Raw genomic sequence first — 25,966 nt, 5'->3', positions numbered from 1 at the left:
GCACCCCCCGGGATCCGGGGAGCCCCGAGCGTCCCCTCCTGGGGGGCCGCTGGCACCCAGAGACCCCCGGGATGGATTTTCCAAGGGGCCGGCACCGATTGCGTTGGGATTTTGACGATTCCCGCCCCGTTCCCGGAGCTGCAGCGTCCCCGCGTCGCTCCCCGCTGGATCCCAAGTGCCTGGGGACATCTGGGGACACTGAGGGGACCCTGAGCGCTGGCGGTGGCCCCGTGGCCAACAGCCCCGTGGTCGTGGTCACCCCACAGCGATGTCCCCGTGGTCATCTGGGCCATGGTCACCCCACAGTGATGTCCCCATGGTCACCCCACAGCGATGTCCTGGTGGTCATCTGGGCTGTGGTCACCCCACAGCGATGTCCCCGTGGTCATCTGGGCCATGGTCACCCCACAGCGATGTCCCCATGGTCACCCCACAGTGATGTCCTGGTGGTCATCTGGGCTGTGGTCACCCCACAGCGATGTCCCCATGGTCACCTGGGCCGTGGTCACCCCACAGCGATGTCCCCGTGGTCACCCCACAGCGATGTCCCCGTGGTCATCTGGGCCATGGTCACCCCACAGCGATGTCCCCATGGTCACCCCACAGTGATGTCCTGGTGGTCATCTGGGCTGTGGTCACCCCACAGCGATGTCCCCGTGGTCATCTGGGCCATGGTCACCCCACAGCGATGTCCCCATGGTCACCCCACAGTGATGTCCTGGTGGTCATCTGGGCTGTGGTCACCCCACAGTGATGTCCCCGTGGTCATCTGGGCCATGGTCACCCCACAGCGATGTCCCCGTGGTTGTGGTCACCCCACAATGATGTCCCCTCAGTGGCCATGGCCACCCCACAGCAATGTCCCCTCAGTGACCCCAGCCATGGTCACCCCACAGCGTGATCACCCCGTGGTCATCTGGGCCATGGTCACCGCACAATGATGTCCCCGTGGCCGTGGTCACCCCACAGCGATGTCCCCTCAGTGACCATGGCCGTGGGCACCCCACAGCGATGTCCCCTCCTGTCCTGGCCGTGGCTGTGACATCCCCGATGATTCTGGCCTTGGTGGCACCATGGGGACACCCTCCCCCCCCCCACCCAGTGGTCCTGGCCATGGTGGCCCTCTGGACAATGTCCCCTGGGTGACCCCCACTGTGGCTGTCCCTTGGGTGCTGTCCCCAGTGACGTCCCCCAGGTGATCCCATCCATGGTGGCCCCCAGGTGACATCCCCAGCTGGTCCCAGTGGTGGCCCCCAGGTGACATCCCCAGCTGGTCCCAGTGGTGGCCCACAGGTGACATCCCCAGCTGGTCCCAGTGGTGGCCACGCTGTCCCTCCCTGCCGATCCCAGCCATGGCCACCCCCTGCTTTGTCCCTGTCCCCATCCCGCGGCCGTCCCGGTTTGCACTTTATGGTCAGATGTCCTCTCCGGCCACCCTTGGGTGCTGTCCCTGTGTCCCCAGGGGGTGGCATCGAGGGGACAACGAGGGGGCAACGAGGGGCCAGCGGTTGCCACCCCTGCCCTGCCCGTGGTCCTGGTCCCTTCTGGAGCTGGAGGGACCCTTGGTGTCCCCCACCCTGTCCCAGGGGTGCTGCCAGGCCAGGGAGGGACACCCCGAAATTTGGGACACGTCAAGGTGAGGACAACCCCAAAATTGGGACACCTCAAAATTGGGATAGCTCGAATTTGGGGACACCCCCAAAATTTGGAACACCCTAAAACTGGGGACACCCCCCAAAATGGGGATACCCCGAATGGGAGACACCCCAAGGTGGGGACACCCCCAAAATGGGGACACCCTAAAACTGGGGACACCCCCAAAATTGGGATAGCTCGAATTTGGGGACACCCCAAAATGGGGACACCCCAAAATGGGGACACCCTCAAATTTGGGATACCTCGAATTTGGGGACACCCCAAGGTGGGGACACCCCAAAACGAGGAACACCCCGAAATTTGGGATACCTCAGATTTGGAGACACCCCAAAATGGGGACACACCGAATTGGAGACACCCCAAAACTGGGGACACCCCAAATCTGGGATACCCCGAATGGGAGACACCCCAAGGTGGGAACACCCCCAAAACTGGGAACACCCCGAATTTGGGATACCCCGAAATGGAGACACCCCAAAACTGGGGACACCCCAAATTTGGGATACCCCGAATTGGAGACACCCCAAGGTGGGAACACCCCCAAATTTGGGACACCGCAAATTGGAGACATCCCAAAACTGAGGCCACCCCCAAATTCGTGCCCCCCCAAGCTGAGGACACCCCAAAAGCGGGGCCACCCCGAGGTGCGCTGTGGGGTGGAGGGACCCAGTCCCGTATGAAGCCCCCAGGGCTGGGGCAGAGCCCGCGGGGCCACCCCGGGGACCCTCGGGGCCACCTCGGGGCCATTCCCGGGGCCACCCCGGGGACCCTCGGGGCCATTCCCGGGGCCTCTGGAATTGTCGCCAAGGTGGGGACCCCCCCAGGACCCCCCCATGTCCCAGCCCTGGACCAAACGGGGACACTGCAGCTCCTTCCTCTCTCTTTTTTTTTTTTTTGTGGTTTCTTCCTCTTTTTCTTGATTTTTTTTCCCCTTTTATTTCTCTTTTTTTTCCCTCTTTTTTCCTCTTTTATTTCTCTTTTTTCCCCTCTCTGTTTTTTCCTCTTTTTTTTTCTTTTTTCCCTCTTTTTTCCCCCTTTCATTTCTCTTTTTTTCCTCTTTTTTTTCCTCTTTCCCCCCTTTTTCTCTCTTTTTTCCTCTTTTTCCTCATTTTCCTCTTTTTCCTCTTTTTCCTCTTTTTCCTCTTTTTTCCTCTTTTTCCTCTTTTTCCTCTTTTTCCTCTTTTTTCCTCTTTTTCCTCTTTTTTCCTCTTTTTTCCTCTTTTTTCCTCTTTTTTCCTCTTTTTTCCTCTTTTTTCCTCTTTTTTCCTCTTTTTTCCTCTTTTTTCCTCTTTTTTCCTCTTTTTTCCTCTTTTTTTCCCCCTCTTTCCCCCTCTTTCCCCCTCTTTCCCCCCTCTTTCCCCCCTCTTTCCCCCCTCTTTCCCCCCTCTTTCCCCCCTCTTTTCCCCCCTCTTTTCCCCCCTCTTTTCCCCCCTCTTTTCCCCCCTCTTTTCCCCCCTCTTTTCCCCCCTCTTTTCCCCCCTCTTTTCCCCCCTCTTTTCCCCCCTCTTTTCCCCCCTCTTTTCCCCCCTCTTTTTTCCCTCTTTTTTCCCCCTCTTTTTTCCCTCTTTTTTCTCCTCTTTTTTCCCTCTTTTTTCTCCTCTTTATTCTCGTTTTTTTTTTTTCTTTTCGGGTCTTTTTTTTTGTTGTTTTTTTCCTTTTTTCTGTTCGTTCTTCTCTTGCTTTGGGAAGCTCCTCCCTCTCGGTGAAATAACAATCGTGGTAACCACACAACTCGGTCGCTGATTTACCGATGTATTTAATGTAAAGTAAAACGGAACAACGATAAAAAAAACCACCAAAAAAACACAAAAAAAAAAAAAAAAAGGGGGGAAAAAAAACCCCCCAAAACCAAAAAATTCCCAACTTTTTGTGTGCTCAGGGAGGGGACGCGGCGACAACGCGGCCACCGCTGCTGGCACCGGCGAGGAACCGCGGAGCCATCCGGTGCCAGCTGCCGGCCCTGCCCTGATAACGCTTATCAGAGTTCGCAGCTGCGTGGCGGCTCTTTTTCTTTTTTTTTTTTTTTTTTGCCGTTTTTTGCCGGTTTTTTACCCAAATTCCCACCGGGAAATTCGGGGGGCGGCGCTGCCCCTTTAAATCCGCGTGGCCGCTCTCTTAAAGACCCCCGCTGCCTCTGCTGGTGTTGCCCCTTTAAGGCGGTGCTGGTGGGGTCCACCCGGAGGGAGGCCACGCCCATGTGGGCCCCGCTAAAGTAAACAGAGGGGGCGTGGCCAGATGGGTCGCGCCCTCCGCGAGGCCACGCCCACCGCGCCCCTCTTAAAGCGGCCGTGCCCGCACGGACATCGCGGGACCGGAACCGTTACGCAGGTGCGCGGCGGGGCAAGCGGGACCGGGGTGGGACTGGGGACAAGCGGGACCGGGGTGGGACTGGGGCGGAAAAGCCTGAGCCGACACCGGGGTGAGGCTGAGGGGAGGGAGAACCGGGACCCTGCTGGGGCTGGCGGGAAAACAAGCGGGACCGGGGGGGTTTGGGGACAACCGGGAGCGGGCTGGGCCTACGGCGGGGACAGCCGGGACCGGGATGGCGCTGGGGACAACCGGGATCGGGCTGGGGGAAGGAAGAACCGGGACCGGGATGGCGCTGGGGACAACCGGGATCGGGCTGGGGGAAGGAAGAACCGGGACCGGGCTGGGGACAACAGGGACCGGGCTGGGGGAGGGAAGAACCGGGACCGGGAGCGGGCTGGGGACAGCCGGGATCGGGGTGGGGGAAGGAAGAACCGGGACCGGGCTGGGGGAAAAACAACCGGGAGCGGGCTGGAGCTGGCGGGGGACACAACTGGGACCGACCGGGCTGAGGAGGCGACAACCGGGACCGAACTGGGGGAGGGGACAACCGGAATCGGGCTGGGGCTGGGGGGAACAATTGGGACAGGGCTGGGGTAGCGGGGACAGAACCGGGACCGGGCTGGGGCAGCGGGGACAGAACCGGAGCGGGCGGGGAGGCGAACCGGGCGCGGTCGTATCGCAGCAGAGGTCCCTGATCGCCGCTTTCCCCGGCAGCGTCACCGGCGCCGTTTCCCGGTACCGGCGCCCAGTGCCCGCCGCAGCTCCGCTCTCCCGTTCCGCCGCCGCGATGCTGCTGCTCCGGGCCATGGCCGGGCGCAGGTAAGAGCGGCCCCCCCGGTGTCCCCCCGGTGTCCCCCCGGTGTCGCCGGCGCCGCCGTGACCCCGCTGTCCCCGCAGGCTCCCGCCGCTGACGCAGCTGCACCGCGGCTGCTCCCGCTTGGCCGCCGGTAGCGCGGCCCCGAGGGGACACCGGGGGGCGGCCCCGGTGCTGGCGGCGCTGCTGGGGCTCGGCGCCGTCCTGGCCTACGGAGAGCGGCGGCGGAGGGTGAGCGACAGCGCGGTGACAGCGGGGTGGTGGCGCCGGGATGGCACCGGGCGGGGTGGGGGGGGTGGGGGGGTGACACCTCCGGGGCCTTCCCCGGGTCGATGACACCGGGGGTGGGGTTGGATCCTGACGGGGCGGATCCCGGTGAGAGGTGACACCGGGACAGCGGGAACACAGGAGGGGGTGGCACCGGGGCGTGGATCCCGAGGGAAGAGGGTGGCACCGGGAGAGGGGGATCCGGGGAGGGGGACCCGGGGAGGGGGTGGCATAGGGATAAGGGGATCATGGGGACGGGGTGGCACCGGGACAGGGGAACCCGGAGCGGGGGTAGCACCGGGACAGGGGGACCCGGAGAGGGGGTGGCATCGGGATAAGGGGATCATGGGGACGGGGTGGCATCGGGATAAGGGCATCATGGGGAGGGGGTGGCACCGGGACAGGGGGACCTGGGAGAGGGGGTGGCATCGGGACAGAGGATCACGGAGCGGGGGTGGCACCGGGACGGGAGATCCCGGGGACGGGGTGGCACCGGGGGAGGGGGACCCGGAGAGGGGGTGGCATCGGGATAAGGGGATTACAGGGAGGACATAGCACCGGGACCGGAGATCCCGGGGACGGGGTGGCACCGGGACAGGGGGATCCCGGGGTGGGGGTGGCACCGGGACAGGGGGATCACGGGGATGGAGCACCGGGGGAGGAGGGGAGGCCGCACCCGGACCCTCCAGAACCCCCCAAACCCCGCTCCTTGCCCAGGACGGGGACAGCGGTGCCACCCCTGAGCCTGTGTCACGCCCCAGCCGCTTTCGGGGGGTCCTGCCGGACCCGGGGGGGGGGATCCCGGGCGGGTTCCCTCTGACCTGTCCGGTGTCCGCAGAGCGCCCAGGCCGCCCAGGCCACTCCAGCCCCGCAGTACCCCCGGTACACCCGGGCGGAGGTGGCCCGGCACCGCACCCCGGGGGACCGCGTGTGGGTCACGCACGGCACCGAGGTCTTCGATGTCACCGATTTCGTGGAGCTGCACCCGGGGGGACCGGACAAGCTGCTGCTGGCGGCCGGGGGACCCCTGGAGCCCTTCTGGGCTCTCTACGCCGTGCACAGCCAGCCGCACGTGCTGGAGCTGCTGCGCGACTACAAAGTGGGCGAGCTGAGCCCCGAGGACGCCGCGCCACCTCCGGGGGACACCCAGGACCCGTTCGCCGGTGACCCCCCTCGCCACCCGGCGCTGCGGGTGAACAGCCTGAAGCCTTTCAACGCCGAGCCGCCCCCGGAGCTGCTGACGCAGAGTTTCCTGACGCCCAACGAGCTCTTCTTCACCCGCAACCACCTCCCGGTGCCCGCCGTGGAGCCGGGCTCGTACCGGCTGCGCGTGGAGGGTCCCGGTGGCCGCTCGTTGTCGCTGTCGCTGGAGGAGCTGCGCGGCCGCTTCCCCAAGCACGAGGTGACGGCCACGCTGCAATGCGCCGGTAACCGGAGGTCCGAGATGAGCCGCGTCCGGCCGGTCAAGGGGCTGGCGTGGGACATCGGGGCCATCAGCACGGCGCACTGGGGCGGGGCGCGGCTCCGGGATGTGCTGCTGCACGCCGGTTTCGGCGACCATCCCCCCGTCGAGGGCGAGTGGCACGTGTGCTTCGAGGGGCTGGACGTGGACGCTTCGGGGACGCCTTACGGAGCGTCCATCCCGTTTCACCGAGCCATCAGCGCCGAGGCCGAGGTGCTGCTGGCCTACGAGATGAACGGGCAGGAGCTGCCGCGGGATCACGGCTTCCCGGTGCGCGTCGTGGTGCCCGGCGTGGTGGGAGCGCGGAGCGTGAAGTGGCTGCGGAGCGTGGCCGTGTCACCGGCCGAGAGCCCGAGCCACTGGCAGCAGAACGACTACAAAGGGTTCTGCCCGTCCGTGGACTGGGACACGGTGGATTTCCGAGCCGCCCCCGCCATCCAGGAGCTGCCGGTGCAGTCGGCGATCACCGAGCCGCGGCCCGGGGCGGCCGTGCCCGAGGGGGAGCTGACGGTGAAGGGCTACGCGTGGAGCGGCGGCGGCAGGGAGGTGGTGAGGGTGCGTGGGGGAAAGCGGGGGCGGAAAATGGGTGGGAAAAAGGGGGGAATGGGTGGGAAAAAGGGGGGAATGGGTGAGGAAAAGGGGGGAAAATGAGGGGGAAAAAGGGGGGGAATGGGCGGGGGAAAAGGGGGAATGGGTGGGGAAAGGGGGAGAATGGGTGGGGGAAAATGGGAGCGGCGGCGGCAGGGAGGTGGTGAGGGTGCGTGGGGGAAAGCGGGGGCGGAAAATGGGTGGGAAAAAGGGGGAATGGGTGAGAAAAAGGGGGGGAATGGGTGGGGAAAAGGGGGAAAATGGGTGGGAAAAAGGGGGGAAAATGGGTGGGAAAAAGGGGGGAAAATGGGTGGGAAAAAGGGGGGGAAAGGGGGGAATGGGTGGGGAAAAAGGGGATGGAATCAGCGGGAAAAAGGGATGGAATGGGCGGGAAAAAGGGGTGGAATGGGCGGGAAAAGGGGATGGAATGGGCAGGAAAAGGGGATGGAATGGGCGGGAAAAAGGGGGGAATCAGCGGGAGAAGGGGGGGAATCAGCGGGAAACGCGGGTGCGGAATTGGTGGGAAAAAGGGATGGAATGGGCAGGAAAAGGGGGTGGAATGGGCGGGAAAAAGGGATGGAATCAGCAGGAAAAGCGGGTGTGGAATCGGCGGGAGAAGGGGGTGGAATGGGCGGGAAAAAGGGGTGGAATCAGCGGGAAAAAGGGGATGGAATGGGTGGGAAAAAGGGGGTGGAATCAGCGGGAAAAATGTGAATGGATGTGCGGGGAAAGTGGCTGGAATTGGCGGGAAATTGGATGGAATTGGCGGGAAATTGGATGGAATTGGTGGGAAAAGCGAGTGGAATTGGTGGGAAAAGCGAGTGGAATTGGTGGGAAAAGCGAGTGGAATCACCGGGAAAAGGGGATGGAATCAGTGGGAAAAGTGCCTGGAATTGCCGGGATAAATGGGAGGAATTCTTGGGAAAAGGGGCTGGAATTGCCGGGAAAAGGGAATGGAATTGGCGGGAAAATGGGCTGGAATTCCTGGGAAAATGGGAATGGAATTGCCAGGGAAATGGGCTGGAATTGGCGGGAAAAGGGGCTGGAATTGGTGGGAAAAAGGGAATGGAATTGATGGGAAAAAGGGGCTGGAATTGGCGGGAAAATGGGCTGGAATTGGCGGGAAAAGGGGCTGGAATTCCTGGGAAAAAGGGGCTGGAATTGGTGGGGAAAAGGGGCTGGAATTGGCGGGAAAATGGGCTGGAATTGGCGGGAAAATGGGCTGGAATTCCTGGGAAAATGGGAATGGAATTGGTGGGAAAAAGGGGCTGGAATAGAACTCGCTCTAATAATGATCTAATAATGAATATTTGTATTAATTGTTACAATATTATCATACCAAGGACGGTGTAATCGATAACAATAGGATGATAATTAATATATTAATATAGAGGAGTAATAAATAACGGTGTAATAATTATTAGAGCGATAATAACATCTAATGATGCGATAATTAATGTGGCGCAAGAGATAATAATAATTAATAGAGTGGTATCATAGATAATAATAATGATGAATGTAATAATTAATACAGCCACGTAATACACGGCAATAGAATAATTAATAATTATTATAAAATAATAATCTAATAATGATTAATAGAGTCATATAATAGATCACAGTACAATGATTAACATGGTCATATAATCAATAATCTAATAATGATTAATAAAGCGATATAGCATAATATAATGATTAATATAGTTAAATAATCAATAATAATCTAATAGTGATTAATAAAGCGATATAATAAATAATAATTTAATAATTATTAATATGGCCATATAATAAATGATAATATGGCGATAAAATAAATAATAATTTAATAATAAAGAATGAAGTGATATAATAAATAATAATAAGGTGATGTACTATATAATAAATTAATGATTAATATAACTATATAATAGATAATATGGCGATATAACGCATAATTTAATAATGATTAATATATCCTTATATATAACCTAATAATGTGATAAATAGATATAATTAATAATTATTATAAATTAATAATACATAAAATAAGTTGCACTACAATAATCAATAGCGTGATGGCATTTAAGAATGCTCAATATAGGGAGATAACGTAATGATGCAATAATTAATGTAGCAAGATAATAATGCAGTAATTAATAGAGGGAGATAACGTAATGATCCGATAATTAATGTAGGGAGATAACACAATCATAAAATAATTAATGTAGGGAGATAACAATAATGATGCAATAATTAATGCAGGGAGATAACAATAATTAATATGGCGAGATAATAATAGTAATAAAGCGAGATAACAGAATAATAAAATAATTGATATCGCGAGATAACAGAATCATAAATTAATTAATAAAGCGAGATAACATGATACAGTAATTAATGTAGGGAGATAACATGATACAATAATTAATAAAGCGAGATAACGATCATTTCAGAGCGATCAATAAATGATCATTATTAAATGATAAATTAAAGCATACCCATGATAGTGTTTATATATCAGATATTTATCTATGATACAAAAATATATCATATAAAAATATATCGTATAAAAATCTATCACATATATTTGTATATCACATACCTTTATATATCATACATTTATCATATATAAATATATCATATATTTATCTATCATATATATTTATATATCATATAAAAATATATCATATAGAAATATATCATATATTTATATATCATATAAAAATATATCATATAGAAATATATCATATATTTATCTATCATACATTTATATATCAAATATTTATCTATTAAAGACAATTATTTATCATATAGAAATATATCATATATTTATGTATCATATATATTTATCTATCATACATTTATATATCATATAAAATATATATTTATCTATTATACACAATTATTTATCATATATAAAAATATATTATATTTATCTATCATATATTTATATATGATATATTTATATATGATATATTTATATATCATACATTTATATATATTCATATATGACATATTTATATATCATATATTTATATATTATACATTTATTTATCACACATTTATATATCATATCATACACATTTACCTATCATACATAAATATATCATATCTTTATATATTACATATATTTATATCACATTTATCTATATATGATATAAAATAGACAAAAATATATTTATCATACGTTTATCTATCAAATACATTTAGCTATCATATAGATCTTATATTTATATATCATATATTTATGTATCATACATTTATATATCATACATTTATCATATAAAAATATATGATATTTATCTATCACATTTATTTATATCACACATTTATCTATTATATATTTACATATCACATATATTTATATATCATATATATTTATCTGTCATGCATTTATCTATCATATATAATTATATCATATATTTATCTATCAGATGTATTTATATATCACATACATTTATCTATCATACATTTATCTATCATACATTTATCTATCATACATTTATCTTACATTTATCTATCATATATAAATATATCATATATTTATCTGTCACATACATTTATCTATCATGTATTATCTATCATATATTGATCATCTACATTTATATGTCATGTATTTATATATCATATATTTATCTATCCCATGTATTTATCTATCACATACATTCATATATCACATATATTTATCTATCGTATATTTATCTATAACATACTTATATATCATATATTTACCTAAAATACATTTATCTATCATATATATTTATATATCATCTTTTTATCTATCCCATGTATTTATATATCACATACATTTATCTATCATATATTTATCTATTGTACATTTATCTATCATATATAAATATATCATATATTTATCTATCACGTATTTATCACATATTTATCTATCACATATTGATCATCTACATTTATATGTCATGTATTTATGTATCATATATTTATCTATCCCATGTATTTATCTATCCCATGTATTTATATATCACATACATTCATATATCACATACATTTATCTATCGTATATTTATCTATAACATACTTAAATATCATATATTTACCTAAAATACATTTATTTATCATATATTTATCTATCATATATATTTATATATCATCTTTTTATCTATCCCACGTATTTATATATCACATACATTTATCTATCATATATTTATCTATCATACATTTATCTATCATATATAAATATATCATATATTTATCTATCCCATACATTTATCTATCACATGTATTTATCTATCACGTATTTATCACATATTGATCATCTACATTTATATGTCATGTATTTATATATCATATATTTATCTATCCCATGTATTTATATATCACATACATTTATATATCACATACATTTATCTATCACATACATTTATCTATCACATACATTTATCTATCATACATTTATCTATCATATAAAAATATATCATATATTTGTCACATGTATTTATATATCACATACATTTATATATCACATACATTTATATATCACATACATTTATCTATCGTATATTTATCTAGAACATACTTATATATCATATCTTTACCTAAAATACATTTATCTATCATATATTTATCTATCATATGTATTTATATATCATCTTTTTATCTATCCCATGTATTTATATATCACATACATTTATCTATCATGTATTTATCTGTCATACATTTATCTATCATATATAAATATATCATATATTTATCTATCACATACATTTATCTATCACATACATTTATCTATCACATACATTTATCTATCATATATTTATCTGTCATACATTTATCTATCATATATAAATATATCATATATTTATCTGTCACATACATTTATCTATCATGTATTATCTATCATATATTGATCATCTACATTTATATGTCATGTATTTATGTATCATATATTTATCTATCACATGTATTTATATATCACATACATTTATATATCACATACATTTATCTATCATATATTTATCTATAACATACTTATATATCATATATTTATCTAAAATACATTTATCTATCATATATATTTATATATCATCTTTTTATCTATCCCATGTATTTATATATCACATACATTTATCTATCATATATTTATCTATTGTACATTTATCTATCATATATAAATATATCATATATTTATCTATCACATACATTTATCTATCACGTATTTATCACATATTGATCATCTACATTTATATGTCATGTATTTATATATCATATATTTATCTATCACATGTATTTATATATCACATACATTTATATATCACATACATTTATCTATCATATATTTATCTGTCATACATTTATCTATCATATATAAATATATCATATATTTATCCATCACATACATTTATCTATCACATATTTATCTATCACATATTGATCATCTACATTTATATATCATGTATTTATATATCATATATTTATCTATCCCATGTATTTATATATCACATGTATTTATATATCACATACATTTATCACATACATTTATCTATCACATACATTTATCTATCACATACATTTATATATCGCATACATTTATATATCACATACATTTATCTATCATATATTTATCTATCGTATATTTACCTATAACATACTTATATATCATATATTTACCTAAAATACATTTATCTATCATATATTTATCTATCATATATATTTATATATAATATATTTATCTATCACATATATTTATATACCACATACATTTATATATTGCATATATTTATATATCATACATTTATCATATATAAATATATATCTATCACATACATTTATCTCACATATTTATCTATCACATATTTATCTATCACATATTTATCTATCATATATTTATATATCATATATTCATATATCATATATTAATCTATCACATATTTATCTATCACATATTTATCAATAACATACTTATATATCATATATTTGCCTATAACACATTTATCTATCATATAAAATATCATATATTTATCTATCCCACGTATTTATCTATCACATATTTATCTATCATATATTTATATATGATATATTCATATATCATATATTAATCTATCACATATTTATCTATCATATATTCATCTATCACATATTTATCTATCATATATTCATCTATCATATACATTTGTATATCATATATTTATGTATCGGGTATTTATATATGATATATTTATCTATCATATATTTATTTATCACATATTTATGTCATCCATTTATATAACATTTATATATCGTGTATTTATGTATCACATCCATTCATACATCACATACCTTTATCGATCATCTCCATTCATCCATCATTTATGTCTGATATATTTATAGATCATATATTTATACATCATTTATTTCTGTATCATATATTTATATATGACATATATTGATTTATCATATATTTATCTCTCCTATATATTTATCTATCACATACCTGTATCGATCATCTCCATCCATCCATCACCTCTTTATATATCATATATTTGTATTTATTTGTATATGATACATTTATATATGATACATTTATATGTGATATATTTATATGTGATGTATTTATACGTGATATGTTTATATATGATAAATTTATGTATCATGTATATTTATATATTACATATGTATTTATATATTATATATGTATCTATCCCATATGTTTATCTATCCCATACCTTTATCGATCATCTCCATTTACCATCACATATTTATATATATTTATATATCATATATTTATATATCATATATTTATATGTATTTATATACGATATATTTATATATCATATATTTATATATCATATATTTGTATATCATATATTTACATGTACTTATATACGATATATTTATATATCATATATTTATATAACATATATTTATATATCATATATTTATGTATCATATATATTTATTTATCATATATTTATCTCTTCTATATATTTATCTATCACATACCTTTATTGATTATCTCCATTCATCCATCACATATTTATATATCATATATTTGTATTTATTTGTATATGATATATTTATACGTGATATATTTATACGTGATATGTTTATATATGATATATTTATATATCATGTATATTTATATATTACATATGTATTTATATATTATATATGTATCTATCCCATATGTTTATCTATCACATACCTTTATCGATCATCTCCATTTACCCATCACATATTTATATATATTTATATATCATATATTTATATATGATGTATTTATATATGATGTATTTATATACGATGTATTTATATATATTTATATATCATATATATTTATTATATATTTATCTCTCCTATATATTTATCTATCACATACCTTTATCGATCATCTCCATTCATCCATCACATATTTATATATCATATATTTGTATTTATTTGTATATGATATATTTATACGTGATATATTTATACGTGATATGTTTATATATGATATATTTATATATCATGTATATTTTTATACTACATATATATTTATATGTTATATATGTATCTATCCCATATATGTATCTATCCCATATATTTATCTATCACATACCTTTATTGATCATCTCCATTTACCCATCACATATTTATATATATTTATATATCATATATTTGTATATCATATATGTATATATTATATATTTGTATATCATATATTTATATATGATGTATTTATATACGATGTATTTATATATCATATATTTATATATGATACATATTTATTTATCATATATTTATCTATCCCATATGTTTATCTATCACATACCTTTATCGATCATCTCCATTTACTCATCACATATTTATATATATTTATATATCATGTATTTATATATGATGTATTTATATATATTTATATATCATGTATTTATATATGGTGTATTTATATATGATATATTTATATATCACATATTTACATACAATGTATTTATATATGATGTATTTATATACGATATATTTATATAGCATATATTTATATACGATGCATTTATATACGGTGTATTTATATATGATGTATTTATATATCACGTACTTATATATCACGTATTTATATATCGTACATTTATATAGCATACACTTATATAGCGTATATTTATATATCATACATTTATATAGCATATATTTATCTACCCCATGCATTTATGTCCCACATTCATTTACTGATCACATTCATTCATCGATCACATTCATTTACCGATCACATTCATTCATTGATCACATTCATTTACCGATCACATTCATTCATCGATCACATTCATTCATTGATCACATTCATTCATCGATCACATTCATTTACTGATCACATTCATTTACCGCTCACATTCATTTATCAATCACATTCATTTACCGATCACATTCATTTATCAATCACATTCATTTACCAATCACATTCATTTATCGATCACATTCATTTATCGCTCACATTCATTCATCGCTCACATTCATTCATCGCTCACATTCATTTATCAATCACATTCATCGATCACATTCATTCATCGCTCACATTCATTTATCAATCACATTCATTTACCGATCGCATTCATCGATCCCATTCATTTACCGCTCACATTCATTTATCAATCACATTCATTTACCAATCACGTTCATCGATCACATTCATTTACCGATCACATTCATTTATCAATCACATTCATTTACCAATCACATTCATCGATCACATTCATTTACCGCTCACATTCATTTATCAATCACATTCATTTACCGATCACATTCATTTACCGATCACATTCATTTACCGATCACATTCATTTATCAATCACATTCATTTACCGATCGCATTCATCGATCCCATTCATTTACCGATCACATTCATTTATCAATCACATTCATTTACCAATCACATTCATCGATCACATTAATTTACCAATCACATTCATTTATCAATCACGTTCATTTACCGATCATCTCCACTTCTCCATCCCACATTCACAGAACCGATCTCACCCGCAATAACCCGATCACCAACGTGTTGCTATCATCTCCGCTCATTAACGCTAATTCATTAACGCTAATTCATTAACGCTAATTAACCCTGCATATGCCCTCCCCGCAGGTGGACGTGTCGCTGGACGGGGGCCGGACGTGGCGCGCGGCCGAGCTGCCCGGCCAGCGGGGCCGGGGCTGGGCGTGGGTGCTGTGGGAGCTGCGGGCACCGGTGGCCGCGGGCACGAGGCTGGACATCGTCTGCAAGGCCGTGGACCGCAGCTACAACGTGCAGCCGGACACCGTGGCACCCATCTGGAACCTGCGCGGGGTCCTGAGCAACGCCTGGCACCGCGTGCCCGTCACCGTCACCCGCTGAGTGCCACGGGACACCGGGGGCATTGGGGACATCGGGGGGCTGGCACTGTGTCACCGTCACCCGCTGAGTGCCAGGGGACACCGGGGACATTGGGGACATCGGGGGCATTGGGGACATCGGGGGCATTGGGGACATTGGGGACATTGGGGACATTGGGGGGCTGGCACTGTGTCACCGTCACCCGCTGAGTGCCAGGGGACACCGGGGGCACCAGGGAGCCCAAAGGGTTCCCCAGATCCCAGAGGGTTCTACGGATCCCGAAGGGTTCTGTGGACCCCAAAGGGATCCAGGGAGCTCAGTGGGATCTGTGGATCCCAAAGGTTCCGTGGATCCCAAAGGTTCCGTGGATCCCAGAGGGTTCTGGACATCCCAGAGGGTTTTAGATGACCCAGAGGGTTCTGGACACCCCGAAGGGATCCAGGGGGCTCAATGGGATCTGTGGATCCCAAAGGTTCCGTGGATCCCAGAGGGTTCTGGACACCCCAAAGGGATCCAGGGAGCTCAATGGGATCTATGGATCCCAAAGGTTCCGTGGATCCAAAGGGTTCTGGACACCCCAAAGGGTTCTGTGGACCCCAAAGGGATCCACAGAGCTCAATGGGATCTGTGGATCCCAAAGGGTTCTGGACACCCCGAAGGGATCCAGGGAGCTCAATGGGATCTGTGGATCCCAAAGGTTCCGTGGATCCAAAGGGTTCTGGACACCCCAAAGGGTTCTGGACACCCCAAAGGGTTCTGTGGACCCCAAAGGGATCCAGGGAGCTCAATGGGATCCGTGAATCCCAAAGGTTCCGTGGATCCCAGAGGGTTCTGGACATCCCAGAGGGTTCTAGATGACCCAGAGGGTTCTAGATGACCCAGAGGGTTCTGGACACCCCAAAGGGATCCACGGAGCTCAATGGGATCCATGGATCCCAAAGGGTTCTGTGGGATCTGGGTTCTGTTGAACCCCAAAAGGTTCCAGGGAGCTCAATGGGATCCGTGGTCCCCGATGGGTTCTGGGGACCCCAAAGGGTTTTAGGGCCCCTGAAGGGTTCCACGGACCCCCCGCGTCCTATGGACCCCAAAGGCTTCTCCAGAGCCCCAGGTTCTGCTCAGCCCCAAAGCGTTCCAGAGACCCCAAAAGGATTTTATGGACCCCAAAAGGATTTTATGGACCCCCCAAAAGGATTTTAAGGACCCCAAAGTGTTCTAGAGACCCCAAAAGGATTTTATGGGCCCCAAAGTGTTCCAGAGACCCCAAAAGAATTTTATGGATCCCCCAAAGTGTTCTAGAGACCCCAAAAAGATTTTGTGGACCCCAAAGTGTTCTAGAGACCCCAAAACGATTTTATGGATCCCCCAAAAGGATTTTAAGGACCCCAAAGTGTTCCAGAGACCCCAAAAGAATTTTATGGACCCCAAAAGGATTTTATGGACTCCAAAGTGTTCCAGAGACCCCAAAAGAATTTTATGGACCCCAAAAGGATTTTATGGACTCCAAAGTGTTCCAGAGACCCCAAAAGAATTTTATGGACTCCAAAAGGATTTTATGGACTCCAAAGGATTTTAAGGACCCCAGAAAGGATTTTAAGGACCCCAAAAAGTTCTCCGGCCCCGATGGATTCTACGGCCCCAAAGGGTTCGACAGCCCCACAGCTCGAAGGTCACCGGGGTTTTATGGCCCTGGGGTTTTATGGCCCCCAGGGTTTTATGGCCCCGAGTTTTTATGGCCCTGGGGTTTTATGGCCCCGAGTTTTTATGGCCCTGGGGTTTTATGGCCCCGAGTTTTTATGGCCCTGGGGTTTTATGGCCCCGGGATTTATGGCCCCCGAGGTTTTATGGCCCCGGGATTTACACCCCGATGCGTGAAAGTGCCTCCATAAAGATTTGGGAACTTTTATGGGCTCGGTGCCTTCCTGGGACAGCGAGGGCGGGGTGGGAGCGGGGCGGGGGGGAGAGAAATGGGGGCGGTTCTGGGACCCCCGGGGACCCCCTGATCCTATGGGACCCCCAGGGACCCCCAGGGACCCCCCTGATCCTATGGGAACCCCAGGGACCCCCCTGATCCTATGGGACCCCCAGGGACCCCCAGGGACCCCCTGATCCTATGGGAACCCCAAGAACCCCCAGATCCTATGGGACCCCCTGATCCTATGGGACCCTCTGATCCTATGGGACCTGATGACCCCTGGGACCCCTTGATCCTATAAGGATCCTGTGACCCCATGGGACCCCCTGACCTGGTGGGACCCCCTGACCCTACAGGACCTCGGGACCTTCTGGGCCCCTTTGATCCTATGGGACCCCCTGACCCTATAGGTCCCTGTGACCCTGTAAAAGCCCCTGACCCTAAATAACCCCCTGACCTAAAGAGACCCCCCAATCCTATAGGATCCTGTGACCCCATGGCACCCCCTGATCCTATAGGACCTCGTGACCTTCTGGGACCCCTCCATCCTATGGGACGCTGTGACCCTACAGGACCCCTGTGACCCTAAATAACTCCTGACCCTACAGACCCCTGTGACCCTACAGGACCCCCCAGACCCTAAAGAACCCCTGTGACCCTAAATAACCGCCTGACCCTTAATAACTCCTGACCCCAAATAACCCCTGACCCTACAGGACCCCTGTGACCCTAAATAACTCCTGACCCTACAGGACCCCTGACCCCAAATAACCCCTGACCCTACAGGATGCTGTGACCCTAAATAACCCCTGAACCTACAGGACCCCTGACCCCAAATAACCCCTGACCCTACAGGACCCCATGGGACCCTAAATAACCCCCGACCCTAAATAACCGCCTGACCATCAATAACTCCTGACCCCAAATAACCCCTGACCCTACAGGACCCCTGACCCTAAATAACCCCTGACCCTACAGGAACCCTGTGACCTTAAATAACCCCTGACCCTACAGGACCCCATGGGACCCTAGAGGACCCCCCTGACCCTAAATACCCCCTGACCCCAAATAACCCCCTGACCCCAAATAACTCCTGACCCTACAGGACCCCTGTGACCCTAAATAACTCCTGACCCTACAGACCCCTGTGACCCCAAATAACCCCTGACCCTACAGGACCCCTGACCCTACTGGACCCCTGACCCTAAATAACCCCTGACCCTACAGGAACCCTGTGACCCTAAATAATCGCCTGACCCTATAGGATGCTGTGACCCTAAGTAACCCCCTGACCCTACAGGACCCCCTGTGACCCCAAATAACCCCTGACCCTACAGGACCCCATGGGACCCTAGAGGACCCCCCTGACCCTAAATACCCCCTGACCCCAAATAACCCCCTGACCCCAAATAACTCCTGACCCTACAGGACCCCCTGACCCTACAGACTCCTATGACCCTAAATAACCCCTGACCCTAAATAACCTCCTGACCCTACAGGACCCCTGTGACCCCAAATAACCCCCGACCCTAAATAACCGCCTGACCATCAATAACTCCTGACCCCAAATAACCCCTGACCCTACAGGACCCCTGACCCTAAATAACTCCTGACCCTACAGACCCCTGTGACCCTAAATAACCCCTGACCCTAAAGAACCCCTGTGACCCTAAATAACCCCTGACCCTATAGGAACCCTGTGACCCTAAATAATCGCCTGACCCTATAGGATGCTGTGACCCTAAGTAACCCCCTGACCCTACAGGACCCCCTGTGACCCCAAATAACCCCTGACCCTACAGGACCCCATGGGACCCTAGAGGACCCCCCTGACCCTAAATACCCCCTGACCCCAAATAACCCCCTGACCCCAAATAACTCCTGACCCTACAGGAACCCTGTGACCCTAAATAACCCCCGACCCTAAATAACCGCCTGACCATCAATAACTCCTGACCCCAAATAACCCCTGACCCTACAGGACCCCTGTGACCCTAAATAATCACCTGATCCTATAGGACCCCGTCACCCTCAATAACCCCTGACCCTACAGGACCCCATGGGACCCTACAGGACCCCCTGTGACCCCAAATAACCCCCGACCCTACAGGACCCCCTGTGACCCCAAATAGCCCCGGCCCCAAAGGGGCCCTGCAGGACCCCCAAGGCCAAAGGGGCCCTGACCCCAAATGGCCCCAAACGACCCCAAACGGCCCCAAACGACCCCAAACGGCCCCAAATGGCCCCAAACGGCCCCAAACGACCCCAAACGGCCCCAAATGGCCCCAAACGGCCCCAAATGACCCCAAATGACCTCAAATGACCCCAAACGACCCCAAATGGCCCCAAATGACCCCAAATGACCCCAAACGGCCCCAAACGGCCCCAAATGACCCCAAATGACCCCAACCCCGCCCTATTGATCCCCACTGTCGATCAGCAGCGATCGATAACCGATCACAGGTGATTGATCCTCGCTTATCAATAGCAGCGATTGATGCTCGCTTATCAATCAGCAGTGATTGATCCTCGCTTATCAATAGCAGCGATTGATCCTCACTTATCGATAGCAGTGATTGATCCTCGCTTATCGATCAGCAGTGATTGATCCTCGCTTATCGATCAGCACTGATTGATGCTCGCTTATCGATCAGCAGTGATTGATCCTCGCTTATCGATCAGCAGCGATTGATCCTCGCTTATCAATAGCAGTGATTGATCCTCGCTTATCGATCAGCACTGATTGATCCTCGCTTATCGATAGCAGTGATTGATCCTCACTTACCGATCAGCACTGATTGATGCTCGTTTATCGATCAGCAGTGATTGATCCTCACTTACCGATCAGCATTGATTGCTCCTCGCTTATTGATCAGCACTGATTGATGCTCGCTTATCGATCAGCAGTGATTGATCCTCACTTATCGATAGCAGCGATTGATCCTCGCTTATCGATCAGCAGCGATTGATCCTCACTTATCAATAGCAGCGATTGATCCTCGCTTATCGATCAGCACTGATTGATGCTCGCTTATCGATCAGCAGCGTTTGATCCTCGCTTATCGATCAGCAGCGATTGATCCTCGCTTATCGATCAGCAGCGATTGATCCTCACTTACCGATCAGCAGCGATCGCTTTCCGATCACCGATACCCACCTCCGGTTATTGATCACTGGCTACAGATCCTCGCCGATCGATTCCTGGTTATCAATCCCCGTTATCAATCCCCGCCCCATCGATGCGCTCGCCGCTCCTCGCTCGATGCTCTCCGCTCTCAACTCCCCGCCCCCCATCGATCCTCTCGGCGCTCTCCCCCCTCCCCCGCTCCTCCCCCCTCCCCTCCCGCCCCGCTCGACGCTCTCGGCGCTCTCGGCGCGGCCTGGCGGGGCCGGAAGTGGCGCGGGGCGGGGGGGGGGCCCCGGGGCCTCCTCAGGAGCCGCCGCCGCCGCCGCCGCGCCCGGACCCCCCCGGACCCCCCCGCACCCCCGGGACCCCCGGGACCCCCGGGAGCCCCGCGCCCCCCCCCAGGCCCGGGGGGACCTCCCGAGCCCGCCCGCGGCCCCGCCGGTGAGAGCGCGGCGCGTGCGGGGGGAGCGGCAGCGGCCGGGGGGCGGCGGGGCCGGGGCTGAGGGGGGGGCGCGGGGCTGAGGGGGGGGCGGGGGGCGCGGGGACCCCTCAGGGCGGGGGGGGGGGGGGCGGGTTGGGGGTGTGGCCGGGACCCCCCGGGGCTCCCCTCAGGGCTCTGTTGGGGGGGGGGGGGGCTGGATTTTGGGGAGGGGTCTGGATGTTTTGGGGGGGTCTGGATTTTGGGGAGGGGTCGCGCGTTCCCCCGGCGCTGTCAGGGCTCTGTTGGGGGGGGTCTGCGTTTGGGGGGGGTCTGGATTTTGGGGGGGGTCCGGATTTTGGGGGGGGTCTGGATTTTGGGGGGGGTCGCGCGTTCCCCGCCGCTGTCAGGGCTATTTGGGGGGGGCTCTGGGTGTTTTTGGGGGGGCTCTGGGTGTTTTTGGGGGGGGTCGCGTCCCCCTGAGGGTCTCTGGGGGGGGGTCTGGGTGTTTTGGGGGGGGTCTGGATTTTGGGGGGGGGTCGCGCGTTCCCCGCCGCTGTCAGGGCTGTTTTTTGGGGGGCTCTGGCTGTTTTTGGGGGGGCTCTGGGTGTTTTTGGGGGGGGTCGTGTCCCCCTCGGGGGGGGCTGCTCTGGCCTGGGGGGGCCGTGTCCCCCTGGGACCCTCAGGGAGGTTTTGGCGGGCTCTGGATTTTGGGGGGGGCTCAAGGCTGGATTTGGGGGGGCTCTGATTTTGGGGGGGGGGGGGTTCCCATCACCTCCTGCCCCCTTTAGGGGGACTCTGATTTTTTTGGGGGGCGGGGCTTTGATTTTTGGGGGGGTCCCTGTCCCCTTTTGGGGAGGGGGGGCTCTTATTTTTGGGGGGGGGGGTGTCCCTGTCCCCTTTAAGGGGGGGCTCTGATTTTTGGGGGGGTCCCTGTCCTCTTTTTAGGGGAGCTCTGATTTTTCGGGGGGGGTCCCTGTCCTTTCTGGGGGGGTCCCTGTCCCCTTTTTAGGGGGTTCTGATTTTTGGGGGGGGGTCCTCATCACCTCCTGCCCCCTTTTTGGGGGGGGCTCGGATTTTTGGGGGGGTTCCTCTCCCATTTAGGGGCTGCTCTGATTTTTGGGGGGGGGTCCTCGTCACCTCCTGCCCCCTTTTTGGGGGGGGCTCGGATTTTTGGGGGGGTCCCTGTCCCCTTTTTGGGGGTTGCTCTGATTTTTGGGGGGGTCCCTGTCCCCTTTAGGGGGGCTCTGATTTTTGGGGGGGTCCCTGTCCCCTTTTTAGGGGAGCTCTGATTTTTGGGGGGGTCCCTGTCCCCTTTTTGGGGTTGCTCTGATTTTTGGGGGGGTCCCTGTCCCCTTTTTGGGGGAGCTCTGATTTTTGGGGGGGTCCCTGTCCCCTTTAGGGTTGCTCTGATTTTTTGGGGGTGCTCTGATTTTTTGGGGGGGGGCTTTGATTTTTGGGGTGGTCCCTGTCCCCTTTTGGGGGTGCTCGGATTTTTGGGGGGGTCCCGGTCCCATTTAGGGGTGCTCTGATTTTTGGGGGGGGGTCCTCGTCACCTCCTGTCCCCTTTAGGGGGGTGCTCTGATTTTTGGGGGGGTCCCTGTCCTTTTTGGGGGGTCCCTGTCCCCTTTTTGGGGGTGCTCTGATTTTTGGGGGGGTCCCTGTCCCCTTTTTGGGGGTGCTCTGATTTTTGGGGGGGTCCCTGTCCCCTTTTTGGGGTTGCTCTGATTTTTGGGGGGGTCCCTGTCCTTTTTGGGGGTGCTCTGATTTTTGGGGTGCTCCCTGTCCTTTTTGGGGGGGGGGTCCCTCTCCCCTTTTTCAGGAAGCTCGGATTTTTGGGGGGCTCCCTTTTTAGGATCAGGACCGATTTTTGGGGTGCTGCGGCTTGGGGAACGCTTGGACCCCTCCCCAAATCCCCCCCTCGGGCCCCCCCCGCGTGGATTCCTCGGAGCCCAGCGCTCCCTGGAATCCCTGGAATGACTTTTGTGGGAATGTCGCCTCCCCCCGCCCCCCCCGCCCCAATTCCTGGGGCTTTTCCTGGCTCCGGCCTCGCTTTGGGCTTGGGGTTTTTTTGGGAGATTGGAATTTTTGGGGGGAATTCTGGCGGTTTTGGGGGGGGGCGGGGGGAGGGGGTGTCCCTGCTTCCCCCCTGCCCTCCCCCCCCCCCTTTCCCGGGATTCTCCAGTGCTGCTTTTTCAGCTTTTCCCTCATTTTTCCAGCTTTTCCCTCGCTTTTCCCTCATTTTTCCAGCTTTTCCCTCATTTTTCCAGCCTTCCCCTTGCTTTTCCAGCTTTTCCCTCTCTTTTCCAGCTTTTCCCTCATTTTTCCAGCTTTTCCAGCTTTTCCTTCATTTTTCCAGCTTTTCCCTCTCTTTTCCACCTTTTCCTTCGCTTTTCCACCTTTTCCAGCTTTCCCCTCACTTTTCCCTCATTTTTCCAGCTTTTCCCTCATTTTCCCAGCTTTCCCCTCACTTTTCCAGCTTTTCCTTCATTTTTCCAGCTTTTCCCTCTCTTTTCCACCTTTTCCTTCGCTTTTCCACCTTTTCCAGCTTTCCCCTCACTTTTCCCTCATTTTTCCAGCTTTTCCCTCACTTTTCCAGCTTTTCCCTCACTTTTCCACCTTTTCCCTCGCTTTTCCAGTTTTTCCCTCTCTTTTCCAATTTTTCCCTCTCTTTTCCAGTTTTTCCCTCACTTTTCCACTTTTTCCCTCACTTTTCCAGCTTTTCCCTCACTTTTCCAGCTTTTCCCTCGCCTCCGAGCTGAGTTTCCCCCCCACCTCCGCTTTGGGAATGTTGGGATCTCCTCCCATTCCAGGAATTTGGGGAATTTCCCTCCTTTTTTTCCACTCCAAGCCCCCCCCCCCCCTCCCTTTTCCAAAATCCTGAAATTCCCAACCCCATTCCTCAGGAATCGCTGAATTATCCCGTGGGAATTCCCGGTGGGAAAAGGAAGGGGGGAAAAACCGGGATTTTCCCTTTGGATTTCTTTGGGATCCCGCGGCTCCTTTGGGATTTTTTTGGGGTTTTTTTTTTTCTCTTTCTTTGCCTTGGGATTGGCTCCCAAGGACGACTCCAGGAATGTGCCGGAGGCTCCCGATCCCGTGGGAATTTCGGGGTTATCCAAGGGCAGCCGGCAGCTCCAATTTTTTGGGATCTCTTCCCGAGGGAGCTGCTCCAGTTTTAAATTAAAATCCCAAAAAAAAAACCTCCCAACCCCCCCCTCCCCCCCCCCCATGGATGGAGCAGCCGCAGCTCCATCCCTGGAATTGTTTTTCCAGCTTTTTCCTGGGATTTATCCCGAGGTGAGAGGTTGGATCCGGGACAAAAGAGAGAGGAATGAATAAATAAATGAATAAATAAATTCATAAATTAATTAATAAATAAATTAATGAAGGAAAATTCCCAACGATTGGGGTCGGGGTTTCCCCGGAGTCACCGCATTCCCGAGGGTTGAAATGCAGGAATTTGCGCCGTTTTTCCCAGGATTTTTTTTTTGGGATGAGGGTGCGTTTTTGGGTTTGTTTTCCGGCCAGGGAGGAGCTTCTCCCAGCAGGGATTATTAGGGAAAAATAACATCCCGATTTCCATGGGAGACGGAGGCCGGAATCGCGGGCCGGGCTTTAGGCGGGGATTTAGGCGGGGATTTAGGCGGGATTGCATTCCCGGGGTTTCAGCCGTGCCAGGGCTGGGAATGGGGATTTATCCGGGATTTATCCAGGATTTATCCGGGATTTATCTGGGATTCCATTCCCTGTTTTTCCCAGTTGTGCAAAGAGTGGGAATTGGGGTTTTTCTGGGATTTCATTCCCTGGTTTTTGCAGTTGTGCCGGGGCTGGGAATTGGGATTTCTCCAGGATTCCATTCCCTGGTTTTTCCAGTTGTTCCAAGGGCAGGAATGGGGATTTATCTGGGATTTATCTGAGATTTATCCGGGATTTATCCAGGATTCCATTCCCTGTTTTTCCAGTTGTTCCAAGGGCAGGAATGGGGATTTATCCGGGATTTATCCGGGATTCCATTCCCTGTTTTTCCCAGTTATGCAAAAGCTGGGAATTGGGATTTATCCGGGATTCCATTCCCTGGTTTTTCCAGTTGTTCCAAGGGCAGGAATGGGGATTTATCCGGGATTTATCTGAGATTTCT

General features: G+C 48.1%; 1 protein-coding gene and 1 long non-coding RNA gene across 4 annotated transcripts; both read left to right on the top strand.

Moving 5' to 3' along the window:
• The first annotated feature begins 3,837 nt into the window (after positions 1-3,837).
• On the top strand, positions 3,838-16,486 carry SUOX (sulfite oxidase). Of its 3 annotated transcripts, none has more exons than XM_082299218.1 (5): positions 3,838-3,984; positions 4,681-4,785; positions 4,864-5,011; positions 5,886-7,058; positions 16,141-16,486. In XM_082299218.1, exons 2-5 carry the CDS (start codon positions 4,754-4,756, stop codon positions 16,387-16,389), a joined length of 1,602 nt encoding a protein of 533 aa, XP_082155344.1. In that variant the 5' UTR covers positions 3,838-3,984; positions 4,681-4,753; the 3' UTR covers positions 16,390-16,486. The 3 variants fall into 3 exon arrangements, with proteins under 3 accessions (XP_082155344.1, XP_082155342.1, XP_082155343.1); XM_082299216.1 differs by having other exon boundaries at positions 5,886-7,064; XM_082299217.1 differs by lacking the exon at positions 3,838-3,984 and adding an exon at positions 4,053-4,075 and having other exon boundaries at positions 5,886-7,064.
• Positions 16,487-16,541: 55 nt separating this feature from the next.
• Positions 16,542-18,269, top strand: LOC309583451. Its single transcript, XR_014227160.1, has 2 exons — positions 16,542-17,065; positions 17,178-18,269. It is a non-coding gene; the product is annotated as an uncharacterized lncRNA (long non-coding RNA).
• Positions 18,270-25,966: the final 7,697 nt, after the last annotated feature.

Source organism: Coloeus monedula (assembly GCF_965178545.1).
Source record: "Coloeus monedula genome assembly, chromosome: 30".
In the NCBI taxonomy this organism is placed as follows: Eukaryota; Metazoa; Chordata; class Aves; order Passeriformes; family Corvidae; genus Coloeus; species Coloeus monedula.
This window is presented reverse-complemented; position numbering and strand designations above follow the sequence as displayed.

Bases quoted from the DNA above. Each gene is read 5' to 3' on its own strand.
- SUOX (XM_082299216.1), top strand. From the start codon at position 4,754: ATGCTGCTGCTCCGGGCCATGGCCGGGCGCAG. The intron at 4,786-4,863 runs GTAAGAGCGGCC...CTGTCCCCGCAG, and splicing joins CGGGCCATGGCCGGGCGCAG to GCTCCCGCCGCTGACGCAGC. The intron at 7,065-16,140 runs GTGCGTGGGGGA...CCCTCCCCGCAG, and splicing joins GCGGCAGGGAGGTGGTGAGG to GTGGACGTGTCGCTGGACGG.